Source organism: Ursus arctos, unplaced genomic scaffold (genome assembly GCF_023065955.2).
Source record: "Ursus arctos isolate Adak ecotype North America unplaced genomic scaffold, UrsArc2.0 scaffold_18, whole genome shotgun sequence".
Lineage (NCBI taxonomy): Eukaryota > Metazoa > Chordata > Mammalia > Carnivora > Ursidae > Ursus > Ursus arctos.
In genome coordinates this window covers 26316365-26332060 of record NW_026622852.1, presented here as the reverse complement: position 1 = coordinate 26332060, position 15696 = coordinate 26316365, and the positions used below count along the sequence as shown (strand labels likewise).

Sequence of the window (15696 nt, the reverse complement as noted above, 5' to 3'; positions counted from 1 at the left end):
CCTCAGAGCCCTAGCCTCTTTCCTCCCACTTTGTGAGGACACTGGAAGGGGTCCTGGAGTGAAGATGGTGTAACGCAGAAGTGCAGCTAACCCACAGTAAACACGTGATGGAAATAAAATGTGAGCCTCTGTTGTTGTCAGCCATGGAGGTTTGGGGTCTTAGCCTCAGCTGATTGATAGATCATCTCGGGCTCTAATCAATAGGCCCTTTGTCTCCATAGCCAAGTTCTCTCTGCCTCGTGATGTACCCTGGAGCTGCAACATTGGGCCCAAGGCCGTGGGGAGTAGGACTACCTAGTCTGTTCCTGGGTCTTGGCGGGCCTAAAGCTAGGGTCTTTGTACTTGAGTTCCTGCCATAGGATGCCCTCTGGTCAAGCCTCGGTCTGGGCTGACCAGCTCCGTTCCCGGGATCAGCTTTCCCAGGGCCCTTGGCTTGGAAAAATAAAACTCCCATAATTTCTCCTTCCAGAGCAAAGGACATAGCTTAGCCAAGAGTGGTCAGTGGTTTCATTTTAAATGTCCACACTGTTTGGAAGTACACATAATCATATAAAATTATTTTTATTAAAATAGAAAAGCTTTCCAGTATATTGCATTGAAGACATTTATATAGAAAAAGCAATTGCAACAAACATGCTACATCAGCACTGAGATATTCTGAAAGCTTTAAGTGCCCACTTTTAAACAATATTTTGGTATAATGAGCATATCCTTATATATTTCAAAGGGTACATATAATACTGAAAAAAATACTTCATGTAACATCTAAGTTTAGGTGCATACAAACAAGAAGCATTACACTGAATAGCTTATTTCAAACTGAAACACATTCAAAGTATTCAATTGCTTAGACAACATGCAAACACTTTAATACTTAGATTGACATTTTTAAATATATAAACCACAATTCTTTATAATTCTATATCAAAAAAGAAAGTCAGACAGAACACTTATCCACACTGTGCATATCACAAAAAGCAATGTGTCTTCATGAACGGAAAGTACTGGGTTAACACACATGATTGTCATTTTACAAATATGGCTATTTACCTTCTTCATAATAAAATAGAAATATCATGTATTATTTACATGAACTACTAATTATTTCACTTTTTGGCAAGTATATAAGTAGCAGCAATTGGTTTAAAGATTGATATTTAAAAATTCTAAGTTTAACTCGGATGAATACCGAAGAATATACATCTGGTTAATATAAAAATGCATAATACAATATGCTTTGATGTGATATAACTTCTCCCTTTCATAAAAGTCATACACACATTAGTAACCACTGAGCCTATTGCTTATAATGTATCTCGTAAATGCCATTTCCTTAGCTGGCTTTGCTGAACACAATAGATGGGTTCCTGAATTAAATTTCTGTAATTAAATTTGCCTGATGATTTACATGATAATTCCAAACACGCATTATCTTTCACACTGTAATAGCAGGCTCTTCACGGTGACCCCTAGTTTCTAGATAGAGTAGGTAATTATCTGTAAACACACACACACACACACACTAGGAGCACCCTTAATACTTAAAGGAACTCTGAAATGAAGTTTCTGGGTATGAAGCTTATAGTAAAGTGAGTTACCTTTCTAAAAAGTGATCATCTCACTTATCAATGATACCAAATTTGTTTTACAGTGGGGGGGACCCATCTGATGAGCAAAGTATAAACTGTAAGGCAGTGATCCACCAAAAGAAGACATCCTCTTTTCATTAGTATTTGGAAGAACATACTTTAACATTTGTAAGAACAAAACAAAAACCCTAATATTGGCAGATTAAAAAAAAAATACTGTATGGTGAACAGAGGTGACAAGTGCTTTTCCTTGGCTACTATTCAATCACAAACCAGGAGTCCTGCATGTCTTTCACAATGTAGAAAAACTCGATGGAGGAACATTTTGCACTTTTCACGGGCGGTCAGTTATGTGTCCAGACCACGTACAAGGCAGGGCCCAGGCTGAGGAGGATGAGGCAGAAGGGGCACGGGGCTCTGACCTCGATGCCGGCTGATGGCACACTGCTCGAGACCTGTACCTGGGAAATGATGAGGGCAGACAGAGGGACGTGGGACGCCAGAGTGGGGCTGTCGGAGTTGATGAGGGATTCAATCTTCTCTGCTTCTTTATTGCAGGCCTCAATCTGGGAGAGGAGAATCAGATTTTTAAAATCTACAACCACAGAACCTGTTTTTGAAAAGCTCAAGTCAGATACAATCCACATATATTCCAACAGAGAATGCGCTTTCTCTGTCCTTTTCCTAGCCAAAGTCACACTTTAATATAGTCTTACTTTATTACACCAATAGTAACAGCATCAATGGAAATTAAATCAGAAAAGCAATGAAGCACAATGCCACTGCCCTTACCACTTAGCCACGTTTAGACATTACCACCCACGGTTAGACACAGTCACAGGCAATGGACTTTCAGTGCTTCCTAACCCACCCCAGAGGAGAGCAATGGGGCTTTACTCAGCTTCCTGACTGTGGCAGTTTACAAACCGCTTGTATTCACTCCCTTCACTTGAGCCCTCACTGTTTTGATGCGGACACTTGGGCCCACAGGAGTGAGGCTCACCTCTACAGTATGAGGAAGAAAAATGGGGTCCGTAAGACCAGTCCCAGTGGGCTTCTCCTCCCCAGTGGGAGCACAGCCCCAAGGGGACAGGTGTCTACTCCGGCTGTGTCACTGCATGACCTGTATCAGCCCCTTCCCTCCCTGGGCCTCAGCTGCCTCATCTGTATGTAAGCAGATGCCCTCCATGTCTGCATACTCTGAGCGAGCTCTCAGCCTCTCCGCTCCCCCACTCCTTCACAGTCTGCTGTCAGATGTGTGCCCGGCCTCAGTCACCTGGAAAATGCTCACCTGGTAGGTACAGCTCTGTCCTTCCGAGACGGCTTTTCTCCCTCCTGCCCTACCTAACTTTCCAAATGCCCCCCTTTCCTACCCCCTCCTAAGTCCTCCAAACAAGAAGGCTGCACAAGGTGTGCTGAACCCCACCTGCAAAGCTTTTGGATAATGATCGACAGGAATGATCAGGATCACAATTTCGGATTCAATGCTGAAGTATCCAAATACATCACACTGCGGGACAGATACGTGCATGCGGATTTTCTGAAGTATTTCCAGAACTGTTATTGGCTTTTTGTTTGTTACCTGGGAAGAGAAAAAAAATTCCATTACCTGAATAAAAGAGGAATTCCTTATTACTGCCTAGGCTACCTTGCTATCTTGTCTACTGGAACCCGTAAGTGCGGGGCCCCAAAAGGGGCCCTGCTGGCTGAATTTTGAATCTCCAGAATCTTTCCAAAGGGCTTTTGTCTGACTGCTGAGCTTTGTAGCCAAGATAAACACTCACCTGAAGCCCCCCACTCCCTTGTAAGGGACTGCTCTGAGTTGGGAGCCACAGGAAAATGATTAAAGTCTTCCTATAAAAATACAGGTGTTTGAATCCAAATGAGGATAATTTTCTAGTTAGTGGCAGGTGTTGGCTACACTTCTGGAACCCTGTGTCCACAGAAGTGGAGCGGAAGTGATGGTACATTAAAGGGAAAGGGGCAAAGCGGCCACGGGAAGGTGGCAGGCTCTGGAAGCACCCCCGCAGGAGGAATGGGGACTGTGAGGGCGGGCAGCCTTGAAACCATCCAGGTGTCTACTGGTCTCTGGCTGCTTGGTTCTGCCTCCAGCCCTAACCACATACTATGCAAGCAGGGGACCTTTTCTAAGGCAGGCTCAGGCTATGTTGTGCAGAGCAAGGTCACTAAACAGCCAGGGTGTAGAGGAAAGGAGCACAAGATGGGGTTCCATCCAGCCTGAGCTCAAACCCTAGTTCTACTAGTTATGAGCTATACAAGTTGGGCAAGTTGCTTTTCTGTGAAATACTTTCTTCCTCTATAAATGGGACAACACATTCTACTCTGTGGGATTACTGAGAGGTTTATCAATAAGGTTTCAACAGTACCCGGCATGTAAAGCAATTTACCTTTGCAATAGTATCCAGTTTTTCTTTGTCAAATAAAACTCTTAACATTCCAGCACATAATGGGCAACAAGCACCTGTATAAGAGAAACCGTTTTATGTGTGTTCAGAATTAGAAAATGAGAATTCAAAATAGTCAGTGAAATACCAACCCTTCTTTTTGTGCTAGGAGAGTTCTAGCTGTCCTCCCTGATGACCGTACTTTTAGGTATGTTCCCTGACCAACTGGGATCTTATTATCTATACATTTACTCAAATCCTTCCTCGACCCCTGCTTTCATCTTTTTTTTTTTTTAAGATTTTATTTATTTATTTGATAGAAAGAGAGCCAGAGAGCAAAGGGTTGGGGGGGGGGTAACGGCAGAGGGAGAGGGAGAAGCAGGCTCCCTGCCGAGCAGGGAGCTGGATGCAGGGCTCGATCCCAGGACCCCGGGATCATGCCCTAAGCTGAAGGCAGACGCCCAACCAACTGAGCCACCCAGGCGCCCCTTTGCTTTCATCCTTCGGCACTTTTCAGGGTGACACGTGATGGTATAAGACAGCAGAGAGAGCTTGCCTTTCAAGAGATGGGGGGCCTGGACCCTGCCCTGCCTCAAAACTCACTGTGATCCTAGACAAGTGCTTTCCTGGGCCTGTAATTTCCTGTCTGCAAAACAAGGAGCAGATGTTTTAGGGATCCCATGAGTGTTTGATTCAAATTTCATTTTAAAAATAATATTTAAGCTCTTAAAAAATGATAACAAAATATGAGAACATGGTCTCCAGTAAAGAGGCTTTGTTTTGTTCACTGCTATGCCCCAGTGCCTAGATGAGTCTCTGGCACACAGCAGAAGCTCAAGGAACATTTGATGAATCCAGGGATGGAGGAATGAACTTGTCAGACTCCAGATTAAGCTGTTCCGTGCAGACACGGGATAAAGTCCTTTCTGCTACCTCTGTCTGACTGAAAAGTACAGCACTCTAAGGTAAGTAGTTTAAGAAAACTGTTACTACTGGGGCGCCTGGATGGTTCAGTTGGTTCATCATCTGCCTTCAGCTCAATTCATGATCCCAGGGTCCTGGGATCGAGCCTATGTTGGGCTCTCTGCTCAGGGGGAGCCTGCTTCTCCCTCTCCCTGCCGCTCCCCCTGCTTGTACTCTCTCTCTGTCAAATAAATAAATAAATTCTTAAAAAAAATTGTTACTACTTATAACTGTATGAAATAAACCTTTCTTAATTATATACAACTAGATGGTAAGGCCAGTCTAAGACCACTATCTTGTTTCTCTCAATTTCAAATGTTTGTATTCCTCAAAAGTACTTCCATTATTCATTAATTACTTATTCTTTATTCATTAACTACTAGTTCTTTGTATATTAACTTTATAGTGAGTAAACTTTATGCATTTGAACAAATAACCATAATTTTAATAATGAAATACTGCTTTAAATATTTATATATTGGTGTTTGGTGGGATTTTGCCTGAAAAAGTTTGCCATATTGTTCTATTTATTTATTTCAGTTGATTTATTTTTAAGTAATCTCTACACCCAATGTGGGGCTCAGACTCACAAATCTGAGATCAAGAGTTGCATGCTCTTTTGACCGAGCCAGCCAGGCACCCCTGCTACATTGTTTTAAATCCAACGGACGGGATGGATGTCTACCGTTTTTTAAGGTGGACCTGCAGTGATACATCTAATCGGCATCAGGTAGAGCCAAAACTTTTTTTTTTTAAGATTTTATTTATTTATTTAGAAAGAGAGAAAGAGAGATCATGAGCAGGGGAAGGGCAGAGGGAGAAGGACAGAGAGAATCTCAAGCCGACTCTGCGGTTGCAGGGAGCCCAATGCAGGGCTCAATCTCACGACCCCGAGATCCTGACCTGAGCCAAAATCAAGAGTTGGATGCTTACCCAACGGAGCCACCCAGGCACCCCAAGCCAAGACTTTTTGAAAAATTTAAGTAAATGAGTCAGCTCTCTTTCCGAGTGACTCACTCCCTGGAGGTGGTTTAGGAAGTCTTTCCAATCCCACCCCAAATACCGCTGGCCTACCCGGTGGGACGATGGGCTTGCACTCGGTTGCAGAGAGTGAAGGACACTTCACCGCAGCACACTCGGTGACAGAACTGTACTCTGAGAGGACCCCGACAGCCTGGCAGGGCCCGTAGTAATCAACCGCCACGCGGTCTGAGTAAGCAGCACACACACTACTGTAGGTCTCCCCGTTGTGCCCGCAGATGGGCTCTGTGGCTCTGCAGAAGGGCTGGCGACAAACAAAGCACATTTAGCCTATAACCCTCTATGGCACACTTTTTGTAACCAAGAGTACAGAACAGAAAGGCAAAAAAGACACAGGTATAAATTCCCGGACCCTCTTAATTAAGCTCCTAAGGTCGGCTAAACTTTGGGTTGGGGGTGAGGTCAATAGGGCTGTCCCAAGATGAATTGAAACGATTACTTTGCTGAGCCTCTCTGGGACTTGGGTGCTCATTGCATGTGAACTGAAATGAGATACTGCCCCCCTCCACCCCAGACTTCTATCATTCCAGAAGTACCTAGCTGCTTGATGAAAACAAGATCAATCTCCACGCAAATTCAGAAGGCTTATCATTTCGTGCTGGGAAGGGATAGGTAGAGGGAAGAGTGGAGACATCAGTGGGGCGGAGACTCTGGACCCATCAGGTAGGTTAGGATAAGTAAGACAAAACTTGTAGCCAGTAAGAGGGAACAAATAGGAAGAGAAGACTGGGAATTCAGAGTAGACAGTATCAGTGCACTTGGAACACAAGCTTTGAGGGAAAACAGACCTAGGAGACATGCCGAAGGCACTCTCCTGCCAGTGAAGACCAGGAAGTGAGAAGCAATTATGTCAGGTGTTAGCTGGCTGTGGGTGGGGGCCCTGCAGTGGCGCGTGTGGGGTTGTCCTTGGGGGTATGTTTTTGACACGAACCGTAATAGGCTGAGAGATATACTGATGTAAAAAGACATTAAGTCTTCGAGAAATTTTCACTCACTCTTCTAGGAGTGGGACTTCGGTGGAAAGAATGGGAAAGGACTCTTGTCTTGGTGGTTTTAACTCGCATTCTTCCTGGGCCGTTTGCTAATGAGGGCCACAGAAGGGGAAGTGAAAACGGTACTGACACACCCCAGGGGTGTGTAACTTTACATTATTTTCCTAACGGTGGGCAGCAGGAGGCCACTCCGTTCTTGCTTGTCCACTAGATGCACAAAGGTACCAACACTAGCAGGAGGGCCCTCCTGAGTTAGGAGGAAAAAACCAGTCTTGGGATGGCTCATCTTATTTCTCCAGATTTGATAGGATTCACAGAAGACCCCCAAGTGGTCTCACTGCTGCTTCATCTGTAAAAGACCATAAACTGATTTTATACTTGGGTTTGTCAGCCAAACAACTGTACCTGGCAAGGGCCTTTGTATAAGAGGCTTTGCCCCCTCTGGTACAAAGTGCAGAGATTGCCGTGTTCCATGTGGTTTGTGTCACAAACAGGATCGCGAACCTGGTCACAGGTGAGCTGTCTTGGCAAACACTCATATTGGCTACATCCAAATTTATCAAAAGTTGTCAGGCAGACTTGTGGTTTGGGTATGCATCTGGAAAACACAAATGCAGCACCATCAGCCAATGCTGGGAGGGGCAATGATGGGGCCAGTAAGGCACTGACAAAGCACAGGAGGTTGAGGAAAAAGCAAGAGAGAAATCAGAAACAGTCCCTGTCCCCAAGAGCTTATGCGGAGTGGGAGAGTCAAGCATGCAAAGAAGTGAGTGAGCAAGTTACACACAAAATGCCCTTGGGAATGAGTCATTCTGATTTGGGAGCCTGGAGAAAGCAACAGGAGCAGGTGGCGTCCTGGCTGTCACCTGGGGGATAAGGAGGGCTGCGTGGGCCTGCCAGGCTGAGGGAGCAGCAAGAGCAAAGGTGTGGTACGACTACAGTGCTGGGGCAAAGGGAGGTGACCCCGAGGGCAGAAGCCAAGGTCACAGGGATAGAAGTGGCAGGATATGAGGCCCATCGGGTGGATTGGGGTCTGACGCTAGAGGCCTTTTAGTTAATAATAAATGAAGCATTTTCTGGGGTTTAATTTCCAGCTTGGGTAATACGAGTCTGTTGTAGGAGAAGGCTTCACAGTACGCGCTGAAAATTCAGGCTTCTGTGCTTACAGGCTGAGGACCTGCCACTGGCTGGTCGTGAATCACAAAAAGAATGCCACCCCACGAAGCTGGGTTTTCCTAGTAGCATCAGGACCTTGCCTCATTCTCAATTCCTGAACTTCCTTGGAGGGTTGGGGATGATAGCTCTTCTTTAGACTTTTCTGCTCTTTCATTTCTACATTGGGCATTTATAACTTTCTGTAAGGAGACCTATTAAAATGTTGAGCTTTCACTGGGCATTTGAAATAACAGGATACACAAATGTTAGTCTGTAAAATAAAAGGAGAAGAATATAGCAGCTAGCATTATTTTAATTTCAAAGGAAATGACGTCTACTCTCTTTAGGGATAAGCCTGCTGCTCTGAAATGACCACCACCATCACTACTACTACCTGTGGTCCCTTTTCTGACAGGATTGAAAATTAGAATGCATGTAGTTATGGTTTTCTTGAAATTTAAGACATTTGAAAAAAAATAATGGAAAAGAATATTTAGAACTTCATTATCTATTAACACAGCAGGGATAAGAACCAAGAATATCAGGAGACATTCAGTAATTTTGGAAGGAAAAACTATCAATTTGAGTATAGAGAAATAAGATCAGTTGGAAAGTTGAGAATCTGGGGGCTAAATTAAACATGATCAGGGCAGGGACTCTGTCTTGCTTAGTGCTGCGTCCTAGTGTTTAGAAAGATGGCTGGTACATCAGTAGATGAATGAACACAGCTTCGTATTTTTTAAACAATTATTTTTTGAACAGATAACACAAGCCCATGGTGAAGCTGTAAAGATAGAAAATTATATACAGTGCAAAATAAGTCTGCCTCCTACTCTTCTGTCCCAGCCACCCTTCCCCTTTCCCAGAGACGGCCGCTATGGTCAACTTCTTGTTTAGTCTTCCCGAGATCCTTTATGTAAGTATAAACATTTATATATGCTGCGTCAAGAGTATGTGCATTTAAAATTTTGATAGGCTTGGACAAACTGCCCTCCATAGAGGATGTACCAACCCTCCCTCCAACCCCCTTCTTGTATGGGAGTGCCTGTGTCCTTACATCATGTTATCAAACTTTTTATCTTTGCCAATCTGGTAGATGGAAAATGCTATATAGTTGTAGTTTTAATTTAATTTACATTTCTCTTAATATGAGAAAGGTGAAGCATTGTGGTTCATTCGCTGGATGTTCATTAAATTCACTTAATTTTCTTCCTGGGCACACATCTAGATTATATTTCCCAAGTTCCCTGGCAGTAGTTGTGGCCAAATGATTGAGTTCTGACAGGGGAGTGTGGCTGGAAGCAGAGGTGAATGTCACTTTTAAACCTGGCCTATAGAGCCAGGTCTGTTTGTGAAAGAGGGTAAGGAGCAGGAGGGTCCTAGGCTCACCCCATCCTGCAAATACAGTGGATAACTATCAAACCATCCTAAATACTCTGGAAATCGATCTGAAGACTAGCAGAACAAACTCCACAACTGCAGGTAGAGAAGAAGGTAGGAAGTGCAGAGACATGGCTTGGGAGAGGGAGTGGATCATGGCCCCTGTGATGCGGAGGCAGCCACAGTTGCAAAGAAAGGTGAGAGACAAACTAGCACACGGGGCAGTGCATGGGGAAAACAAATCCTCAGAGCAATTGGCTTGGAAAGCAAGAGGGCCTGAATTTCGTGAGTTCTTGTAACCAGTGGGGCTTACAGCCTGGAGTTTTAAAGGTCAGCATGCTTGGCTCTGGGAGAGCTCAGAGGACATTGGGGCTGCTCTTGAGGAAAAGGCAGGGCAAACAGCTCGCAGACATACAGTGTGGAAATAGCAATCTGAAGAGCACCTGGGGCACACAGTAGGGAGGTTATTCGCTCATCTCAGAATGTGTCCCAGAGAGACAGCGTTCACAGAGAGACCCTCCAGGGAAAAAAGGAGATGGCAGGCGCCACTTCCCTCCCCTGCCTCTCAGCATAAGCACAGGGCCACCTGCGGGAACCAGCGCAGCACCAACGCCTGCTCTCTACTTGCTTACGCCAAGGCCCACCCCACCATGTTCTGGTAGAACTGCCCCTTCCAGTCACAACCGCCTGAGTCCCAGTGTGGCAGGGCCCATCCTCCAGAAGACTAGCCCAAACCCCTGCTCACACTGCATCTCCCCATGTGGGAGTTCTGTAGAGCTTAGGTTCTGGTAGCAGTGGTGACAGGTCTCATTTCACAAACAGACCAGAGCACACCTAGTTAAAATGCCCCACATTCAGGTCAGGAACAAGCACTGTCCATAACAAGCAGACACCCTCTGCAGACAACTGGCTTGAAGGATAAAGCAGCCAGGACCCAACAGCAGAGCACACACTGCACACACTGAAGACACTACCGGAAGTGCTATGCCCTGGGGTGCAGGGGACACTACTCTGCAGGGCACTACAGGACTTCTTCATACAGCCATTACTCTCAAGAACAGGGGATGTAGTTGAATTTCCTAACACACAGAGACTTAGACAAAATGAGAAGACAGAAAAATCTGTTCCAAATGAAAGAATAGGACAAGGCCATGGCCAGAGATCTAAGCAAAATAGATATGAGTAATATGCTGATGGAGAATTTAAAGCAATGATGATATGGATACTCACTGGACTTGAGAAAAGGGTGGAGGACATTAGTGAAATACTTAACACAGAGATAAGGAACAACATAGCAAAGATAAAGGGCTCAATAAACGAAATGAAAAACCCACCTGATGGAATGAACAGCAGGCTGGAAGAAGCAGAGGAATGGATTAATGACTAGAAGATAGAGTAATAGAAAGTAATCAACCTGAACAAAAGAGAAAAAAGAGAATTATGCAAAATGAGAAAAGACTTAGGGAACTCAGTGACTCCATCAAACATAATAACATTCATGTTATAGGAGTCCAAGAAGAAGAAGAGAGAAAAAGGGGTGAGAGAATTTATTTGAAGAAATAACAGCTGAAATTTTCTCTAAACTGGGGAAGCAAACAGATATCCAGATCCAGGAGGCACAGAGAACCCCCAACAAAATCAATAAAAGCAGATCCACACCAAGACATACTAAATTAAAATGGCAAAACACAGTGATAAAGAAAAAAATATTAAAGGCTACAAGACAAAAGAAGACAGTTACATACAAAAGAAACCTCATAAGGCTATCAGTGGATTTTTCAGTAGAAACTTTCCAGGCCAGAAAGGAGTGGCATGATATATTCAAAGTGCTGAATGGGAAAAACCTGCAGCCAAGAATACTCTATCCTGCAAGGCTATCATTCAGAATAGAAGGAGAGATTGAGCTTCCCAGAAAAACAAAAACTAAAGGAGTTCATGACCACTAAACCAGCCCTGCAAGAAACAGTAAAGCGTATTCTTTGAGTGTAAAGACCAAAAATGACAGTGTGAAGGCACAAAACACAAAAGCAGTAAAAAATGAGTACTTCTGTTAAAAAATCAAAGAACTCACAAAATAAACTGATGTAATATATGACACTATATACTTAAAATGCAGGGAGGAGAGGAGTAAAGAGTGAGTTCAAACTTAAATGACCATCAACTTAATAGACACTGCTATATTCAGATGATGTTATATGCAAACCTAATGGTAACCACAATTCAAAACAACTAATAAATATGCAAAGAATAAAGAGAAAGAAATCTAAATACACCATTAAAGAAAACCAGGTAACCATTAAAGAGAGAAAGACAAGAAAGGATCAGGGAAATCTTCAGAAAGCACCACAAAACAAGTAATAAAACGGTAGTAAGTACATATCTATCAATAATTACTTTGCATGTAAATAAACTAAATGCTCCAATCAAAGGACATAGGCTGACAGAATGGATAAGAAAACAACCCATCTATATGCTGCCTATAAGGACTTGTTTTAGACCTAAGGACACCTGCAGATTCAATGTGAGGGGACAGAGAAACATTTAAAATGCAAATGGATGTCAAAAGAAAGCCAGAGTAGCCATACTTATATTGGACAAAATAGATTTTAAAACAAAGACTGTAACAAGAGACAAAGAAGAACACTATATAATAATAAAGGGTACAATCCAACAAGAAGATATAACAATTGTAAATATTTATGCACCCAACTTGGAAGCACCCAAATACATATAATAGTTAATAACAAACATAAAGGAACTAATTGATAATAATACAAAGTAGGGGACTTTAACACCCCACTGAAATCAATAGACAGATCACTTAAACAGAAAACCAATAAGGAAACAAGGGATTTGATGACACACTGGACCAGATGAATTTAACAAATACATTGAGAACATTCCATCATAAAACAGCACAATACATTCTTTTCAAGTGCAGACAGAACATTCTCCAGAATAGATCACATATCAGGCCACAAAACAAGCCTAAACAAATTTAAAAAGACTGAAGTCATACCATACATCTTTTCTGACCCAATGCTATGAAACTAGAAGCTGACCACAAGGAAAAATCTGGAAAGATAAAAAAATGCATGGAGGTTAAATAACATGCTACTAAAAATGAATGGGTCAATCAAGAAATAAAAGAAAAAAGAAAAAAGTAAAAAGTATATGGGAACAAATGAAAATGAAAACACAGTGGTCCAAAACCTTTGGGATACAGTAAAAGCGGTTCTAAGAGGGACATTTATAGCAATACAGGCCTACCTCAAGAAGCAGGAAAAATCTCAAATAAACAACCTAACCTTACACCTAAAGGAGCCAGAAAAAAGAGCAAATAAAACCTAAAACCAGCAGAAGGAAGGAAATAATAAGGATTAGAGCAGAAATAAGTTACACAAACTAAAATAAACAAAAAACCAAAAACCAATACAACAGATCAATGAAACCAGGAACTAGTTCACAGTTCAAAAAAAATAAATCAAATTGAAAAACTTCTAGCTAGACTTATGAAGAAAAAAAGGGAAAGGACCCAAATAAATAAAATCACAAGTGAGAGAGGAGAATAACAATAAACACCACAGAAATACAAACCCTTATGAGAATATTATGAAAAATGATACGCCAACGAATTGGACAACCCAGAAGAAATGGACAAATTCCCAGAAACATATACCTACCAAAACTGAAACAGGAAGAAACAGAAAATTTGAACAGACTGATCACCGGCAAAGAAATTAAATCAGCAATTTAAAAACTCCCAACAAACAACAGTCCAGGACCAGATGGCTTCATAGGCGAATTCTACCAAACATGTAAAGAGGAGTTAATACCTATTCTTCTCAAACTATCCCAAAAAATAGATAAGGAAGGAAAACGTCCAAATTCATTCTATGAGGTCAGCACTACCATGATACCAAAATCAGATAAAGATATCACGAAAAGAGAACTACAGGCCAATGTCTGTGATGAACATAGATGCAAAAACCCTCAACGAAATACTAGCAAACCGAATCCAACAATACATTAAAAAAATCATACACCATGATTAAGTGGGATTTATTCCTGGGTTGCAAGGGTGGTTCAATATTCGTAAATGAACCAACATGATACATCACATTACCAAGAGAAAGGATAAGAACCATGTGATCATTTCAACAGATGCAGAAAAAGCATTTGACAAAGTACAACATCCATTCATGAGAAAAATCCTCAACGAAGGTTTAGAGGGAACGTACCTCAACATAGTAATGGCCATATATGGAAAACCCACAGCTAACATCATCCTCAATGGGGAAAAACTGAGAGCCTTTCCCCTAAGGTCAGGAACAAGACAAGGATGACCAGTCTCATCACTTTTATTCAACATCGTACTGGAAGTCCTGGCCACAACAATCAGACAGCAAAAAGAAATAAAAGGCATCCAAATCAGTAAGGAAGAAGTAAAACTTTCCCTATTTGCAGATGACATGATGCTATACATAGAAGACGAGAAAGACTCTGCCAACACACTGCTAGAACTGACACACAAAATCAATAAAGTCCAAGGATACAAAATCAATTTACAGAAATCCGTTACATTTCCATACACCAATAATGAAGTAACAGAATGAGAAATTAAGAAAACAATCCCATTTACAATACACCAAAAATAATAAGATATCTAGGAATAAACCTAACCAAAGAGGTAAAAGACCCATACTCTGAAACTATAAAACACTGATGAAAGAAATTAAAGATCACACAAAGAAATGGAAAGACATTCCATGCTCATGGATTAGAAGAACAAATACTGTTAAAATATCTACATTAACCAAAGCAATCTACACATTTAATGTAATCCCTATCAAAATACCAACAGTATTTTTCACAGAACTAGAACAAATAATCCTAAAATGCTTATGGAACCACGAAAGACCCTGAGTAGCCAAAATAATCTTGAAAAAGCAAAGCAGAGCTGGAGGCATCACAATTCTAGACTTCAAGTTATATTACAAAGCTGTAGTAATCAAAATAATATAGTACTGGCACAGAAACAGACACATAGGTCAATAAATAGAAAATCTAGAAGTAAACCACAATTATATGGTCAATTAATCTTTGACAACACAGGAAAGAATACCCAGTGGGAAAAAGACAGTCTCTTCAACAAATGGTGTTAGGAAAATTGGACAGCAACATGCAAGAGAAAGAAACTGGACCATGTTTTTATACCATACACAAAAATAAATTAAAAATGGATTAAAGACTTAAATGTGAGGCCTGAAACCATAAAAATCCTAGAAGAGAACACAGGCAGTAATTTCTTTGACATTGGCTGTAGCAACTTTTTTCTAGATGGGTCCCCTGAGGCAAGGGAAATAAAAGTAAAAACAAATTATTTGGACTACATCAAAATAAAAAGCTTCTGCACAGAAAAGGAAACAATCAACAAAACTAAAAGGCAATCTACAGAATAGGAGAAGATATTTGCTAATGACATATCCGATAAAGGGTTAGTATCCAAAATACGTAAAGAACTTATGAAACTCAACATTCAAAAAACAAATAATTCAGTTAAAAAATAGAAGACATGAACAGACATTTCTCCAAAGAAGACATCCAGATGGCCAATACACACATGAAAAGATGCTCATCACTCATCATCAGAGAAATGCAAATCAATACTGCAATAAGATATCACCTCATACCTGTCAAAATGGCTAAAATCAACAACACAAGAAACAACCAGTGTTGGCGAGGATGTGGAGAAAAAGGAACCCTCTTGCACTGTTGGTGGGAATGCAAACTGGTGCAGTCACTATGGAAAACAGTATGGAGCTTCCTCAAAAAGTTAAAAATAGAACTACCCTATGATCCAGCAATAGCACTACTGGGTATTTACCCCAAAAATACAAAAACACTCATTCAAAGGGATACATGCACCTCTATGTTTATAGCAACATTACTTACAATAGCCAAGATATGGAAGCAGCCCAGTGTCCATCAACTGATGAATGGATAAAGAAGATGTGGTATATATATATACATACACATACACAACGGAATATTATTCAGCCATAAAAAAAATAAAATCTTGCCCTTTGCAACGACATAGATGGAGCTAGAGAGTATAATGCTAAGTGAAATAAGTGAGAGAAAGACAAATATTGTATGATTTCACTCAGA

General features: G+C 41.6%; 1 protein-coding gene across 2 annotated transcripts in view; it reads right to left on the bottom strand.

Moving 5' to 3' along the window:
• Positions 1-545: 545 nt before the first annotated feature.
• RECK (reversion inducing cysteine rich protein with kazal motifs) overlaps positions 546-15696 on the bottom strand; it is a 73193-nt gene continuing 58042 nt past the window's right edge. For both annotated transcript variants that reach the window (XM_026506241.4, XM_026506242.4), the window contains 5 exons: positions 7396-7588; positions 6032-6242; positions 3998-4071; positions 3016-3171; positions 546-2155 (listed from right to left, as the gene is read on the bottom strand). In XM_026506241.4, the coding sequence (XP_026362026.1) occupies positions 1934-2155; positions 3016-3171; positions 3998-4071; positions 6032-6242; positions 7396-7588 (856 nt within the window). In that variant the 3' untranslated portion in view covers positions 546-1933. The remainder of the gene's footprint in view (positions 2156-3015; positions 3172-3997; positions 4072-6031; positions 6243-7395; positions 7589-15696) is intronic.